Source organism: Plectropomus leopardus, chromosome 15 (genome assembly GCF_008729295.1).
Source record: "Plectropomus leopardus isolate mb chromosome 15, YSFRI_Pleo_2.0, whole genome shotgun sequence".
Taxonomy (NCBI): domain Eukaryota; kingdom Metazoa; phylum Chordata; class Actinopteri; order Perciformes; family Serranidae; genus Plectropomus; species Plectropomus leopardus.
In genome coordinates this window covers 6,191,837-6,208,734 of record NC_056477.1, presented here as the reverse complement: position 1 = coordinate 6,208,734, position 16,898 = coordinate 6,191,837, and the positions used below count along the sequence as shown (strand labels likewise).

The window sequence follows — 16,898 nt, the reverse complement described above, 5'->3', positions numbered from 1 at the left end:
CATTTTATTAGTTTTTATCCACAGAAAAAATATCCATCTAGAGAAATTAATATCAGTTTAAGCGTATACTATATTTGGAATATTTTTACTGCTTTGCCTTGCCATCAGACGGCCCTCTCCAACTGAAACTAAAGCAGTTACCTCAAACCATTACCATTCCTCTACCGTTGCCTTTATCAGATAGTTTGTAAGCTAAAGCATGGAAAACATTCAGAATCTGGTGTACACTTAGACTGATATTGATTTTTTTTTGGGATGGCTGAAATACTTTTTGCTGCAGCTGCAGTCCGCAGCAGTATATTCCCTAACTCACGTGTCGGTGGATTTGGTTTATTAGAGACGCTGTAGCAAAGAAACATAGTACTTAAAGTAAGCAAAGCAGAACCATCAGATAAGTCAGACCACCGTGTTTGACTATGAATCTTTAAACAGTAGTCACGCAGAAATGGTGTTGATTGTTATTTATTTGACATCACTGATTTCTGATAATACTGGATTCTACTGCGGTCATACTGCTCAATAAGTACTTTTACTTTTAAACCTTAAGCACACAAAGCTAATAATACTTCTGTATTTCTTGGAATTTAGAGTGATATTGCTGCTTTTACATAGATTAAACTTTCTGAATACTTTTTACATCAGTGCAGACTGTATATAATGCGATAAGACGAATATAATGCTGCTAACACAATGACGACTAAGGACTAAAAACAGGTTGCAGGCCTGTGATCAGAGATAAGGGCTTATATAAGAGTGTGTGTGTGTGTGTGTGCGTTCATTCCCATTTCACACCCTATAGGCCAGATTATGAGTATTCTCTCAGATGTCTTTGTTTTTGCCTGTAGTGGATTTGGATCAGTATACCGGTTTTGTTCCAGACTGGAAACACAGATAAACACACACAATCACAAATACGCCCACAAGCAAGCACTCACTCCCTGACACACATACTGCATACACACACTCTGAGTCCCGCTCCATTGCCCTGTGACCTCAGATATTAGCTTCGCTGCCAAACATGACGGAGGCCAAGTGCCACAATAAACACACACACACACAGTCACACACACTCTGCTGAGTCTTACTGGAGCATTTGGTCGGTCAAGAAAAGGAGCAACACTTGGCGGTTTAAGTATGGGTGAAAACTAAAGAGAAAGAAATCATTGGCTCATCTTTGGTCATCTGCAGAAGGCTGTTAAAGTTAACAGGCCAGTTAATTACTGTTTTTAAACATGCAAACATACAAACCTCCTCTGTTTTCGCCTGTATCACCTGTATTGACCCTCTAGTTATTATTGTTATTACTGCCACTATTGTTAATTTATTTATTTCATGTTTATTTGTATAGTAAGGAGTACATAACATAAAAGTGATGCTACATACTACAGCATTTATAGCCTAAGCTAATTTACAATGCCTGTCCTTAGATGGACCTTTAAAAAGAAATACATGTACTTTACCAACATGATTTGAAACACTTTAATTTAATACACCAACCATAATCAATAATCATATACATAAATCAGCAGCTCACTCATGATTACATGAGTGATTCCTCTTCAAGAACTGTTTCAGTTACAAACACTTTGTTATTTGCAATAACAAAGACACAGGGATGGCATACAGATAAGGGAGTAGGGATGAGTACAAGTTAATGGCATACAGAAAAAAATCAAAGTAGGGAGATCAACTGTAATTGTGTTTGACACTGCTTTGTGGAGAAAATTTTGTCCAAAGATTATTTGAGTCACTACATTTGTGATAGTAGTAATGATGTAAATTTAAAAAAAGGGCAGTCAATAATACCTACATGTATCCACACACACATAATGTATGCACACATATGTAGATACAGACACACACACACATATTAAAAAGAAAAAAAATACTTTGCAGCATCGGTCTCGAGTACTTTTTTTGTCTCAATTTTTAGCTCCTCCTATTCATGTAATTTGTAATTTTATTCACTTACTCGGCTATTTTTGTCTTTAATTTAATTCCCACCTGACCTCTGAGATTACATGATGAACTGTGTCTCTTGAAGAGATGACGATGGATGGTACCACTGTACTTGTGGTGATACTGACAATATCTGGACTCTGTTACCCTGATTAAATGGGTTGTTCCAACATTAAGTGTGTCGCAGTTGGCTGTTTTTTCTTTCTTTTTGTTCCTACATTTTTTCTTGCATTGCTGTTGGTGGCTTTCTGGTCCACAAGGTGGGCTGGCCCAGTTGGCATTTGCCAGATTTGTGTGATGGCCAGTCTGAGCCTTTGTGTGGCAGATTGTTGAAATATGTTTTAGCATGTTCTTGAACAAAAAGGTTATGTTGCTTATGTGTGCGGTTTCAATTGTGGCGTATTGGCATGTACTCATCGTGCTGATTTCTGAGCTGTTTTTCTCGCCTTAAATCACAAACCAGAGCTGGCTAGATTGGTATCTTTACTTTGTCTTGTTGTAGGTGTTAACTGCAGGTGTTAATTGCAGCAGCAGACATTTCCCACTGTTAAAAATATTCCTTCCCTCTTCATTGTTATTTTTCCTACTCACGCCCTCTTGTCATTGTATCTGGCCTTGAATGGTTTCTTATTCCTCGAATGTCTCAGATTTCTCACTTTATATGCTGTTCAACTTTGAAGACTGCAGTATGTTAGTTCACTTTGAATTCAGCCAGAAATTTGCAAATAATCCACCACTAATTTGCTAAAGAAACATTTTTTAGTTATTACTTATACGCTGGATATCGTGTCCTTTAACTGCAACCCTTTATTGGAGATTTTAATGTAAATCAAGTGCATTGATTGGCTGAATTGACTGTGAATTGTCCTGGTTTCCCCATCAGCATCTTTTGATTTATAAATGTAGAAAGTGCACATTTAAAAATTATACACATTCAGACATCAACAATTACCACTGTCTTTAATTATAGTGTCAAATAATGTTTTTTTAGTAGAAAGCAATTCATGTGTAAAATACAAAAATTGGAAACCTGCCACTTGATCCTAAAAGCTTCTTGATTGCACGAGCCAAATTCATCATCGTGATTCATGATTGTTCACCTGCCAGATTGACTAATAGAGTTGCTCAACTCTGCAGCCACTGCCAGACTCAATTTAGCTTTTAGCATTCAAGTGACAAAGGTTTTTTAAAAGCTGATATCAGGCTGGAGCGGAAGATTGAAATGAACTTTGATCAGGACCGCAGGCTGGCAGAGGGAAGAGTTTATCAGATCAATCTTGTCAGACCAATGTGAGCCGCTGCGACACAATACGAGATTAATCCAGCATCAGATGTTGTGGTAAGATGAGGTAGAAATACAACATTTTGTCAGTTTTAAAAAAGCCTGAAGAATATTTAAAGTTACCTAAACCAGTGGATCCCAGCAGATGCAGCCACAGAGTCCAGATTTCTCCTCAGTCATTAGTTCAAGGTCCACACATCAGATATATTACCACATTTTCAGTTTTATTTCACAAAATGTAACAACATGTATTGCGAGAATAAAGTGAAATTACTTTAATAAATAAAAACCATTGTAACCAAAAAAGTGCACATTATTGCTTCAAGACCGGTGACATCAAAACTCTGCAAAGGAACACCACGTTATTAGGCTAAATAATACCAAAAACAGGGCAATAAAATAGTTTCTGGACTGTAAAAAAGGTTGGCAGGATAAGTGAGGCCCTTACCAAAGTCCTTAGATCCATACTTCAAAATAAAGTATGTTTTTACAAACTTGACACATTCATGAGTCACTCCAGGTCCATTTAGAAATGACCTGTGACCCACCAGTTGGGATCTCATGTAACTAGACGCTGTTGGAGGTATCGAGCTTTAGATGCTTGTGGGAAAACCAAATGCTGCTTGTTTTCTGTTTCCTCTTCCAGTTTCCAGCCTGTCCTTTCCTGACTTTTCTTCCTTCTCTTCTTCCCTTCTCCTCCTCTCTTCCTTCCTCCCCTTCCTCCTCCCCCTCCTCAGTAAAACCATCAAGGTGAAAATAATCGACGACGAGGAGTACGAGAAGAACAAAGCCTTCTACGTTGAGATCGGAGAGCCTCGCCTGGTGGAGAGCAACGACACCAAAGGTCAGGAAGGGGCGTGGCCTCTGAACCCCTCGACCCCAGAGTGTCCGCCACATTGCCGAGGTTGCATGTTCTCAACGAATGGAGGCACACAGGAGGAGTTTTCTCTACCTCATACCTCCTGATGTGTCCTCTCTGTGACAGTGAACATGCAGCAGATCACCTCATCTCACCACTCCACCTTGTATGTGTGTGTGTGTGTGTGTGTGTGTGTGTGTGTTTTTGTTTTGTGTACATACCTTGCCATGTTGTTTGTTTACCACGCATGCGTTCACCACCTCCCTCTATGTGTGTGTGTACGTGTGTGTCCCATACAGGAAGAGCATAACCATTAGGATCTTAGACCGGGAGGAGTACAATAAGCAGTCCTCCTTCTACGTTGTGCTTGAAACCCCCGAATGGAGACGCAGCGGGAAGGACCGGACAGGTGTGACAGCCAATCGGCACTGAGAATGCACTTTATGAGGTTTTGGGGAATCCTGAATCAACAGGCCAATTGCAAAGTTTAGTGCTCATCACTTATTGATAAAACACACAGTATTAATTGACACTGTTGTCAGTTCATGACAGATTTGCTAACACAGCTGCTGTGTTGTCGACAGAAAAAAACAGCCACGTGCACACTGTTTGACAAGCGATCTCTGTAAAGTGCCAAAAATGAAGGCAAAGAAAAGAGACAGTAAGGACATTACCGGTTAGAGGACATCACAGAGTAGGTGTGATATTTGTCTCAGTGGACTTTGTGCAATTTGCATCATATTAACTTTATGCAAAGCCTAATACGATAGTCCAGACAAGAGCACTTTAAAGTTGGCAGGGCAAATAAAGCACTTTATACCTGGCAACGCGACAAGGAGTAAAATCAAAGCATCGGTTGCACTTATGCCGCATTTTGAAAGTGACAAAACGCAGAGCTGCTCCCTAATCGCTGATATTTTAACAGGCCTGTTGATTTGGGATTCATGTTGAACACACAGAAGCGACTCTGCTGCTCCCCTCTGTACCTCTCAGTTATGTCTAACTTTTTTCTACTTTTCCTCCTCTGCTTCTCCTCAGAGGTTTTCACAGAGAACTGGGAATCACACCTGTCCTCTCCTTTCTCCTCCTTTCCTTTTCCTCCACCCTGCTCTCTCATCCAGCCAAAAGCTTTTCATCCTTTGAGATCTCTGCTGGTGTTTGAAAATGTCACTGCTCCCTTAATACCGCTGGATTATGTATTATTGCCACAAAAACAGACATATAGTGGTAATATCCAAGAGGGTGTTCACTTTGAGAATGAATATAATGTGAATTTGTTCCCATAATCCCACCAAAGAATGCCTCTAAGTCAAAGATTTAACTTTATGACTTCCATGAGACAAAATAAACACCCACAGCACAGCGTTGACGCAGACTGTTAGGCAGATAGCATTAGACCAAAACATTTTTATTATGAGAAAAACTGATGCTATTACCAAGGGAGTTATGGGTATTGTGAGTTTTATACAATATCATCAGCACTTGCATCAGTCAGAACTAGTTTCTTTTGAAGTAACCTATGTATGGAAAAATATCAAATAAAACACAAGGTTCAGTAAAAACAGCATCCGAAACCTGAAGCTTGTCATCTTTCACAGGGTAAAATAACCACCCTGCCTCCTGAGCTAAATAAACCTTTAAAAATCTCAATTTGGTTATCTAAAAAAATGGCTGTCACAAAGCTGACAACAATTAAGCTCATGAAATGTTGATATTTTGGAGAAACACGGTTCTCACGGGACAGTGACGGTTTGTAAACAAAGGATTTTATCTCCTCTCCCAAATAAAATCTGTCAGAAAAAATACACCACAGGTCTTTCATAATCATCCAACCAGAAGACGTCAGCAGAGATAAGGGAGAAATACATCCCAAATCATAACATAAAGAGACATAGAGTTTAAGGGACTGTTCAACCCAAAATCAAAAGTAAACTTCTTTTCTTTTTCTTTTTTTTTAAATTTTAGGAGTGAGTCACCGTGTGTTAGGTATTGGCTGTAGAGATGTCTGCCTTCTCTCCAATGTAATCAAACTAGATGGCACTCAGGTTGTGGTGCTCAAAGCACCCCAAAAATACTGAACTGATGAACTCAACAACAATGTGTCTTCCCAGAAATCATGACCCAGTTACTCGAGATAATCCACAGACCTTGGAAGGAGACATTGCTGTTGAGTTTTTCAAATGTATTTTTTGCCGATTTAAACTCCACTAACCCAGCGCCATCGAGTTCCATTATATTGGCAAGAAAGCAGACATCTGTGCAGCCGGTATCTCTAACATTCAGCAACTTGCACCAAAAAAATCAAGATTATTTAATAGCACTACAGGTAAGAAAAAAATAGTATTTTTGATTAAAAGGTGTCACTGTCTTCAGTCTCAGATGAATAACATAACAAACAAAGCTTTTGCTCTCAGGGAGGCCATTAAAACAACCTGTTACTGTGGCTAATGGTCACATTACAGCATTATGTAACACATCCTTGTCAGATAAATGGTATAAATTGATGCAATTAAGAAGTGATTATGGTTTAAGATGTGCGAATAAGTGTGTATGGTTTTACATGTGGTTGTGTGTCCTCGGTCACATGCTACATCTGTGCATGTGTTTTCCACTGTGTTCATTTGTTATGTCATTTGAGCTACTCGTCTCCCTCCTTTTCTATTACCCTCTAATGTAATATAGAGTTATAAACGATTTTCCACCTGCTATTTACTGACAAACACAGACACACACAAACAAATCTGTGCATAGCAGTCACTTGATAATAACTTGTAACCAAATTAGGTTAAAAAGAAAGAGATTAGTAATGTTTAAACCGAGACTAAATGCATGAGGTGGAAACAGGATGTGATTTGAGGTAAATCAGCCCACCGCAGTGTGGTCTAAAGACAGTTTTGTGCCCTCAAACTCTGCTGGGTACATTCATTAAAAGTAGATCTATCTCTGTCACATACACACACACACACACACACACACACACATACACACACAGAGTCAGACACAGCGGTGCTATCAGTGTGTTAATGGCACCGTGTGTTTACCAGGCATCAGCAGTGTTTATAGTGATGAGGGGATCAAAGACGAGGGCTGGATATCACGTTATCACAGTCAGGAGATCAAGCACACCTCCGGGATGCAGAGACGCACACACACAGTTTCGGGGCTGCAGTGGGTTTGTGTGTTTAATGAGTGTGTTTTATGAGCTGATGTGCTGGTTCTCTCTCTGTGCTAAATTAGCCCTGCACAGATCTTTATGGCCTTGGCCTATGACTCTGTGTGTATGCACACATACTTACCATTGTGCGCTTTTTGTGTGTGTCTGCGTTTGTGAGTCTTTTATTAGGGTAAAAAATAAATAAATGTGCAGCTCTTTGAACTTTGTCCAGCAGTTGGCGCCCTGTAGCTTTCAGCAGTCGTTTTGGAGAAATTATTGGAGTGATTTTTGACTTTGGCTCAACACTCATTTTTTAATCCAAGAAACTATATTATCAGTAGAAGTCTTTTAAAAATATTTTTAGTTATAATCAATAGATTTTTAAATCATCATAGAGTAGTGGATCTCAAACTTTTTCTTGTGAAAGATGCCGAGATTGATACATATTAGATCATGGACCCCCACTTGATAAGATTTCACTTTAGGGACCTATATTTGAAAAGACATTGATTCTTATAAATATAAATACATACTCATGGTCAGAAGGTTTTGCAGTATTCCTATGGTCGATAGTTTAAAGTAAAAATACTGCTAAGGTGGGGGTATTAAAAACTTGCACAGAAGTACTGCTGTCATTCCATGTCTTTGATTTGTTTTTTCCATTTAAACGTAAATTCAAACGTACGTAAACGAAATAAATGATACAGCCTAACATCAAACGATAGACTCATCAGAGGATATATTTCGTCATATCCCACAGCCCTACAAATCTGCCTTCAGCCTACTTTCACATACATTTTTACCATTGGACTGATATATTTAGTCTATATTACATATTTGCCTCATATAGCAGAGACATAATGACTGTGTTGAGTGGCAGGGCTGAGATTTGGTTTTGCATGTTTTTTCTCTCCCTTGTTCTGTAATATTGTTTACAAAGGCTCTCTGTAAATGAACTCTTCTCACACACAGAGACTCTGGCACCTAAAATTGATTTTCCCAATACATTTTGGCACAACCTCACATGTTTCAAACAGGCTCTTAAGCATCCTGCCCCAGAGGCAGCAGCTGAAAACCCAGGCGAACAGGCACGTTCACTCACTAATGTTGATTAATGTGTGAATTGTGCCTTAAACAGCGTTAGCATTCAGAGAGTGTATGAGAGAGAGAACAGAGTCAGCTTTTCTTATTGGAATCCAGTAAGGTCCCGTTTCATCTTCTATCAAACCGGTGCTTCATAAGTGAACTGCCTCTGAGCCGAAGATAAAAGCAGTGTATTCTTTTCCTTTTTTTGTTGTTGTTGTTTCATTTTCGTTGCTTTATTTCGCTGTAAGCAACAGAAGTTGACAGGATTAATGTGGTGACTAAACAAGCTCCAGATCTGACATCTGCTATGTTGATATGAGGAGCTACACATGGGAAGATGGGGAGGGAAACAATGTAGTTCAGTCATTCCTCTTGTAGCTGTTTGACTTTTACGGAGAACTGGAGAGATGTGATAGAGTAGCGAGGCTTTTAGCGGTAGCAGCGCCGAATGGACAGTCAAGGACTGCTGCTGTTTATGAGATATCGTGCAGCTTAAAATTTACATTTCCATTATCCAGAGTGACTTTTACAGAGTAAGCAGGTAGAGAGTTCACTGCCTTACTGAAAAGTACTTTGACAGCTTTTAAAAGCTTCATTTCTTTTCAAACGAATGTGTCAAGTGTCCTGCCATCTGGGCTCTTAGTCATCTTACCTATAAATTGGATGAAAACACATTTTAAAAAATCAGCTGTAAACAGTGATTTACTTTGGCTTTAGCTCCAACACCGTTACTTCCATCGTAAATTGGTCCAAGCATTATAGCGTCTGTATCCTTTTAAAGTAAACTCTACCGATCTTTCCATCCAAATCTGCTTCCCAACAAATAATTCAGCAGCTTCTCATTCGTAGAGGAGAGATGAAAAGGCTTGTGATTTACTTTTCCATTAACCTTTTTCATCCTCCTCTATTTCTGGCTGAGTTTTTTGTCACGTCCTTAGATCGTCTTTCAACAGCCTCCAGAGAGCAGGTGTGAACTTGTATCCTGCTTTGGTTTGTTTGTGCAGGTGGAGCCAGAGGTTTAATATTTGCACAAATATCCAGTCGCCTAACAGTGTTGTTGGGCTCAGGGAGAATGGATTTGTCTTCTTTAAAGGGACAGTTCAGCCCCCAAATCAAAAATACATATTGTTTCTCTTACCTATAGTGCCTTTTACCAATCAAGATTGTTTTAATGTGAGCTGCCGAATGTTGGAGATATCGGCCAAAGAGATGTCTGGTTTCTATCCAATGTAACGAAACTAGATGGCAACCAAAGCTCCAACAAAAATACATCTCTAAAAATCTCTAAAAAAAAGTAGTGTCTCTTCACAGAAATTCTGACCATGTTACTCAAGATAATTCACAGACCTTGTTGTGAGCAGTTTCATGTAGGAACTATTTTCTCTCTATTGAGCTGTATAATGCAAAAGGAAGTGTGTATCAACTCATGGACGAGAGGCTAATGCTCGTGACATCGCAGGATGCAAAAATGTAAGGCTTCCTGCAGACGTTGTTGTCTGCACCCACCAACAGTCTCACTGCACAGAAGGAAGCATGCATCTACTCACCGATGAGAAGCTCATGCTCCTGAAAGTGCGAGATGTCAACATTAATGGCATCCTTCCTGGCTGAGCAACGCATCTGCACAGTAATACATTTTGCACGTGTAGTTTGGCAGAAAGAAACAGCTCAAGATACTACTGAAGATATTCCACAGACCTTGTTGTGAGCAGTTTTAATGTAGGAACTATTTTCTTTCTACAGAAGCACACCCACCAACTGTATTACTGTGCAGAAGGAAGCGTGCATCTACTAGCTTACCTGAGCTAGCTTACAATACAGTTCAGCCGGCACAGCTGTGGAGGAAGCCATACATTTCTGCATCATGTCCTGATAAAAAGAGCATGAGCCTCTCGTCCATCAGTCAATGCACGCTTGTATTATGTTTGGCAGGTGTTGTTGAGTAGAAGAGAAAATAGTTTCTACATGAAATAACAAGGTCTACAGGTTATCTTGAGTAACTGGAACATGATTTCTGAAGTTTCTTTTTTTGTTTTTGGCGCTTTGCCCACCACAAGCTGACTGCCATCTAGTTCCATTGCATTGGAGAGAAGGCAGATATCTCCAACACTCTATAAACTCTCCTTTATTTTAGTGTGAAATATCCCTTAAAAGAATGAAAATGCATCTTTGACACCTCTGAAAGTGTTCTGGGCGATTGCATCTTTGATGTAGAAGATATCTTTTTTTCGTGGAGGTAAAAGCTGTAGTTTTTTCACTGGAGGCTTCAGAAGTTTCCACATGACCCTGTGATATTGCAGGTTTATGAGGAGCCTCAGGACAGCGGGAGGCAGAGGAGAGTTCACTGCAGCCGGTGAACCTCTGTCACTCACTTGAGTGGGGAGAAAGTGCAGCGTGAGGAAGAAACAGCGCTAAGAGCGAAACCAGCTGAAAACACACGCACCCTGCAGAGGGTGATGACCCCATGTCCTCATACACACAAACACACACAAGCATGCACTGACACACACGTCATAGAGAAACATACATCGCGACATGTGACAGCTCATATGCACCACACACACATACTGTATGTTCCTATGTGTGTATACATATAGCTACATTGTATCTGACGGCAATGTCCTCCTCTAATCCTCCTCTAATCCTTTCTCTGCCCTCTATGTGTGTGTGTGTGTGTGTGTGTGTGTGTGTACTGTATATGTGGGTGTTAGGTTATGCAATACTACATAACGTTATTATTTACCCTGGAATTAATTACGACATGTGCCAAAACAACATAATTAATTGGAGACATGATTATCTGTATCTCATGCCAGTTCGTGTGTGTGTGTGCTCACCGAGGTCTCACTATATTTAACTTAATCATTAGTGTATACATTACATTAAATCTCCATAATGTACAAAGCCGCTGAACCCTCTGTCATAATGTGTGCAGTGGTAAACAATATTAGTAATACATTTTAATGAGGTGCTTGGTGTTGAACCAGTGTCATTAAGTCTGTCATTAAACAGAGCAAATCACCAAACAATGCAAATGAATTTATTCAAGTTTTTATTACAATAATGTGCAGCTTCAAGAGAATAACATTTACATTAGTAATGATGGACGATCATTGGAAAATGATGTCGTTATTGTTTTGTTCATTCATTCATTATCAGTTAAATTCATTATTTTAACCGTAAAAGTGTAAATAAACAAAGAGGTGATGGCACAGAAGAGACAATAGATTCATCAACTCAAGGCTTTGCAGGTCATCCTTCTCATCAACATCGTTTTCTAACCTCAGCTTCTTCCTCTTTTGTTTCTGCTCATCAGTCTCCTGTAAACTCAGCACAGTAGTCAAAAGAAAACGTGTCTGTAATCCATTTGTACATTTTGTACATATCATATCAACGTTTCTAAAGTGAGCTGATTTTGTCATCAGGAGGTGCAGGGATTGGGGTAAGGTGTGTCACCTAAAAGAGGTGTCTGCTAGGCGGCAAATCACTGTTTAGGCCAAAAAAACCCAGCAAAACCAGCTGAGATTTAGTAAGTCATTGCAGTGTTTCCAGCTGCTTATGAAACACCAAATCTGACTTTTTTTTGTAGCGACCCATCACCATTTTTATAGAGAAGTTAGCGCCACTAAAAGCAGTTATTTTTACAGAGATTCTGCCCCCGAAACATGATATTTCAAGCCAGTTCATAAACTTTACCTAACCATAATTAAGTTTTTTTTATGCCTATACCTAACAACACATTAACCACAATGTTGTTGAAATGTAAGATTTCAACGTATCCACTACAAAATAACGTGCAAACGTAATCGACCCTTGGTTTGCAGAAACAATGCCAACGTTTTTCTGGCAATTGGGTTGTTAAAGTGTAACTTGTTCCTCCTATCTTCCAAACCACACTCTCCACCACCTATTCATTCCTCTTCCTCTTTTTTTCTTTGGCCATGATCTTCATCTCCCAAAGTGCTTTTGTAGCCTAAACATAATTAAAAAAAATCCATTTAGTAATCTTGTAATTGCCACTAGCGGATAGTGTAGGCAAATAAATGTGATATATTCTAAGTGAATCACAGTAAATTGTCTGCTGATGCATTCAGTATTAACATTTTGTAACTTAGCAGATAATGTAGATTTAAAAAAGGAAATGGGCAGCACTTCTGTCAAACAAAGTTTCTGTTGTTGTTCCATATAAACCAACCCAATCACCAGAATAAATGTCGGCATTGTAGGTTTCTGCAAACCATGGATGCATTACATTTGGATGTGATGATATAGCAGATATGTTAAACTTTAGATATCTTCATGTTTTTAGAACACTGTGGTCTGATAATGTTTTGGTGTAAATATCCACTTTTGGTGTCACAATCCCAGCTGGAAACAAGCAATGTCTCTGTAAAAAATGAATCGCTTTTCTTGTCACAATCCCTGGTGGAAACACAGCAAGTGGTCCCTAAAAACCCAGTTTTGGGAGCACGATCCCTGCTGGAAAGCAACAGTGTCTCAGTAACAACAACTGCTTTTTATGGCACTGTCCTCGCTGAAAAAATGGCAGTGGGTCGCAGCAAAAAGGCCAGATTTGTTGCATAAAAAGCCACTGAACACACTGCAATAACTGGCTTTAGTTGTGTTGTTTGCTGGTCTTAAAAGTCATCTGCAGCTTGGGAGGCTGCTCGTTTACTGCAGCTCATACACCACATCACTTGATATGATACATGTGATACGTACAGATGTAATGTGGTTTGCAGAAACATACAATGCCAAAATTTTCTTCTGGCGACCTGGCTGATGTAAACATCATTTCAGGACTCAGAGCTGCATCCTTCTTGAATGTATCTCTTCATTTATTGTCCTCGTTTCCTGATCCTTATCACTTTTTCTCCCTCCAATTTTCCTTTTCCCTCATTTTCCTCCCCCTGCTCCCTTCCATCTTCCTTCTCATATACCACCTCGTTTTCATCCTCTGTTCTCTTCCTTTCTTTTACCTCTTCCTCTTGCTTCTTTTTCTGCTCTTCCTTATCTGTCACTATTCCTCACTGTCATCTCTTTTCCTTTCCCGTTATTTCTGCTCCTATTTCACTCTCCCTCAACATCTTCTTACCGTCCACTTTTAATTCTTATTATACATTCCTCCCCCATCCTCTGACCTCTCCCCTCTTCTCTTCCCTCTCCTCTTCCTCTTCGCACTCATTATTTTCCTTCTCATCTGTGCCCCTTTCCCTCTTTTCTAATCCTTTTCTTAATTCAGCTTTCCCATCCTCTCCTCTCCTCCTCTGTGGACAGACCAGACTAGTGAAAAGTTCCACTTTTTTTCTCCTCCTACTCCTCTCTTCTGCTCCTATTCTGTCTCCTCCTATGGGACTCTCCAAAAAAAAGTGTGACGATGTAACAGCTCTGTCTTCCTCTTCTTTGCCTTGTCCCCTGCTGTACTGTTTAATCCTGTCAAAGACCATGTCTTCTCCTGTCGTCTCTCTCCTTCCATCTGCTCGTCTCCTCCTTGACACGGCGCAGAAGTTTCTCCCCTCTGCTCCTCCTTTTGTCTTTACATGTTGACAGTTTGCAAAGATACCTCCCCTCGCCCCTTACTCTTCCCTCCTCCTTCTGCCTCCGCTGATGGAACCTGAATCCATCAAACGTGACAGGGTGCAAAAATGCTCCCCTCTGCTCGTCTCTCCTCTCTGTCGATTTTTGTTCTTTCCTTCCTCGTTACCCCTTTTCCTTCACCTCTCCCTCAGTCCTTCGCCCCCTTCTGTCCTCCTCTCCTTGTCGTCCTCCATCACTTCTGTGGGACTAGGGAGTCTATCAAAGCAAGACAAGGTGTGAAAGCCCACGTACACACTACACACACACACTTCTTGTCAGCTCTTGTCAGCACATATTGACCCATGTTTTATCCAGACAAATCGACAGACACTCTTTGTCAGTGCAAAAAAGAAAAAAGAGAAGGAAAACTCAATATTTAATCAAAAATGTACCATTGCATTTCATTGTGTTCAAGTGCCAAATGAGCAATGTGCTGTGAAAATGAAAAAGTGAAGAAAACGCAATCTTTCAAGGCATCAAACTTCTTATTTTAAGTAAGACTTTTTAACTTCACGTCCAAAGTTTTGCCTTTGAGTTTGTCCATTATCACATTGTTTGTATATTTTAGAGTTTTAAATTTCCATGTGTGTTAATTTGCACAAATCTTTACATTGGACTCACTTAATTTTCAATTTAAGTGCACTCATGGGGCTTGGTTATCCCAGAAAATAATTTGTTTGTTGTTTTAATAACTGTTCTGAACAGCCTTCCCCAAAGGCTCGGTGCCAAGTGTGATAGTTATTTAGATTTTTAGATTTTTTTATACTTGATTGTACACACAAAAAGTGCCAGAAATAGTTGAGTAAAGAATGAACAGTTCAAATCCTGACATGTTCTGTTTGTCCATATTTTTACGGACACTACGCCTCTTGCTGAGAGGTGCCGTCCGACTATCCAGCCTTCCAGCGACATGTAATAATGACAGTTTTTATCTGTCAGCATTCTCAGCTGATGCTGTCCAGCAGCATATTATGCAGATGCAAAAGGAGGCTTTTGGCGTTGGGAAAATCATTGCAAAAGTGGTGATATTTGAAAACTTCAGAATGGGAACAGGCTGGTTTAGGAAACATAAATACTTTGTTAGGATTCGGAAAAGACTGTGGTTGATTTTAGTCACATGGGTCAACTGATGTGACAAACAATTACTGACTTCTAGTTTTATGCAAAAACTGGTCTTCTGGGTAAAAGTCCTGTGCTTGCTAGACCACGTCCCCTTCTACTCGCCCAAAGCAGACCCTCTCATTCTTTATACTCCATCTGTGGCTCTAAACATCTAATATGTCAACATGTCAACACTAATTTCACCATGAATGATGATTTTTTAGTTGTAGCCAACTTGAAGTATGTCTTGGTATGTTTGTGTCTGTTTGTATTGTCCGTTGTAATGTTGTTTTAGTGTTATGTATTTTTTCTGTTTATTCCTGCTCAGGTACTGTGGATGTAAACTAGCTAACAGCTAAATCTGGCATGAATCAACTCATCTCATTTTGAGATTAATATTTTTATACATGGTCTTTGTTGACTGAAAGTCTGATGTGTCTCCTACAGACCCAGTGCATTGTGCATTGTGCATATCTAATATCACGGGCCACTGCCCAAGCAGGGTTTTTTTTCACGCTCTGGAACCATTTCTATGGTTAGACCATCAGACAGGCAGTTCTGATTGAGTATACCAGCTCCTTTTTCATAATTGTTACATAGTTTTCTGTACTGCTAACAGCCACTTTCAGAGCAGAATATCTGACCTGAAACAATTTAAGGTCCCCAGGTAGAGAGAGTCCAGGGAGCAGCTGTTGTTGATGCATGTTAACTGCTGCTGCATGGCTTGCTTTGTTTTGATTTTGATCAGAGAAAAGGCCACAAGATGCATCTGAGACACTCAACAAAGACGACACAAAACAAGCCTCCATCATGTAACTGTCTCTCAACTGGATGAGTGAAAGATTTCTGGAAAATGTAACCACACGCAATCTTAACCCTTTGAGCCCTGAGCAAATTGACTCAATTTCTTTAAAACACAGGAAGAAGGCGATGAGCAGAGAATAAAGAAATGATGCAAAAATCTGCCAGAAATTTGTAAAAATTTCAGGAAAAATTGTTTTTAGAAAAAAAAGACAAGAAATTTAAACACATCAACAAGGAAACACCTGAAAAAAGTTCTTAAAAATTCTAATAATTTCAAATATGTGATTATGATATTTAGAAATATATATTTTGTCCTAGCTTTTTTCTTCTTCCCTAGACATTTTTCCTAAGTATTTTTTTAATTAAAATCTTCTAATTTATTTAAATGTGTGAAACATTTTTTACCAAGTTGCTTGTTGCCTTTTTTCTGTGTTTTTGAAAGAAATCAATTTGCTCAGGGCTCAAAGAGTTAAACCACTGTAAAAGTAATTAACATCTCTAAGTCTGAAATCAGATTTGAACTTTTTTGAGTGCATGCATCCCAAATTCCTCCACCAAGGCCAAATGTCTTGTTTGCAAGTAAAAAATAAGGTGTGTATCTGCTCCATGATTAGGATCCCCTCCAAAATTTAATGGATTCTTCTTTGGTCCATGCGACAACCTTTATCCAAGTTTCAGGAAGGTCAGGCTTTTAGTTTTTTGTAAACCTGTTGACAAACTGAGGTGAAAACATGACCCTCTCAGCAGAGGTAACAAAGGAGAGAAAAGAGTGAGAAAGAAAACTGATTTAGTGCTTTAAAGTGAAAATCAGGGGGAGGAGCAGCATATTAGGATGTCTAACTAAAACACAAAGGTGCTCACTGAGGTGGAACGGACTAGAAAACTAATGAAAAGTAGATAATAATCCTCTTTCAGGGGTCGTGGCCATAAAGTAGATTATGAGAAGTGCTCTTAAATTCAAAGGGAACTAATGACACCACTAATGGGAGAGAGATACTACCAATTGTCCCCACATGGACTCATTTGTCCACTGTGAAAATACCTAGGTAGCTGTATTAATTTGAAAGCTATGTTGT

At 39.4% G+C, this 16,898-nt stretch overlaps 1 protein-coding gene across 1 annotated transcript in view; it reads left to right on the top strand.

Moving 5' to 3' along the window:
- The window catches only part of slc8a1b (solute carrier family 8 member 1b), a 189,704-nt gene that overhangs the window by 132,664 nt on the left and 40,142 nt on the right, over positions 1-16,898 (top strand). Inside the window, exon 5 of the mRNA XM_042501705.1 lies at positions 3,979-4,085. Within this exon, the coding sequence (XP_042357639.1) occupies positions 3,979-4,085 (107 nt within the window). The remainder of the gene's footprint in view (positions 1-3,978; positions 4,086-16,898) is intronic.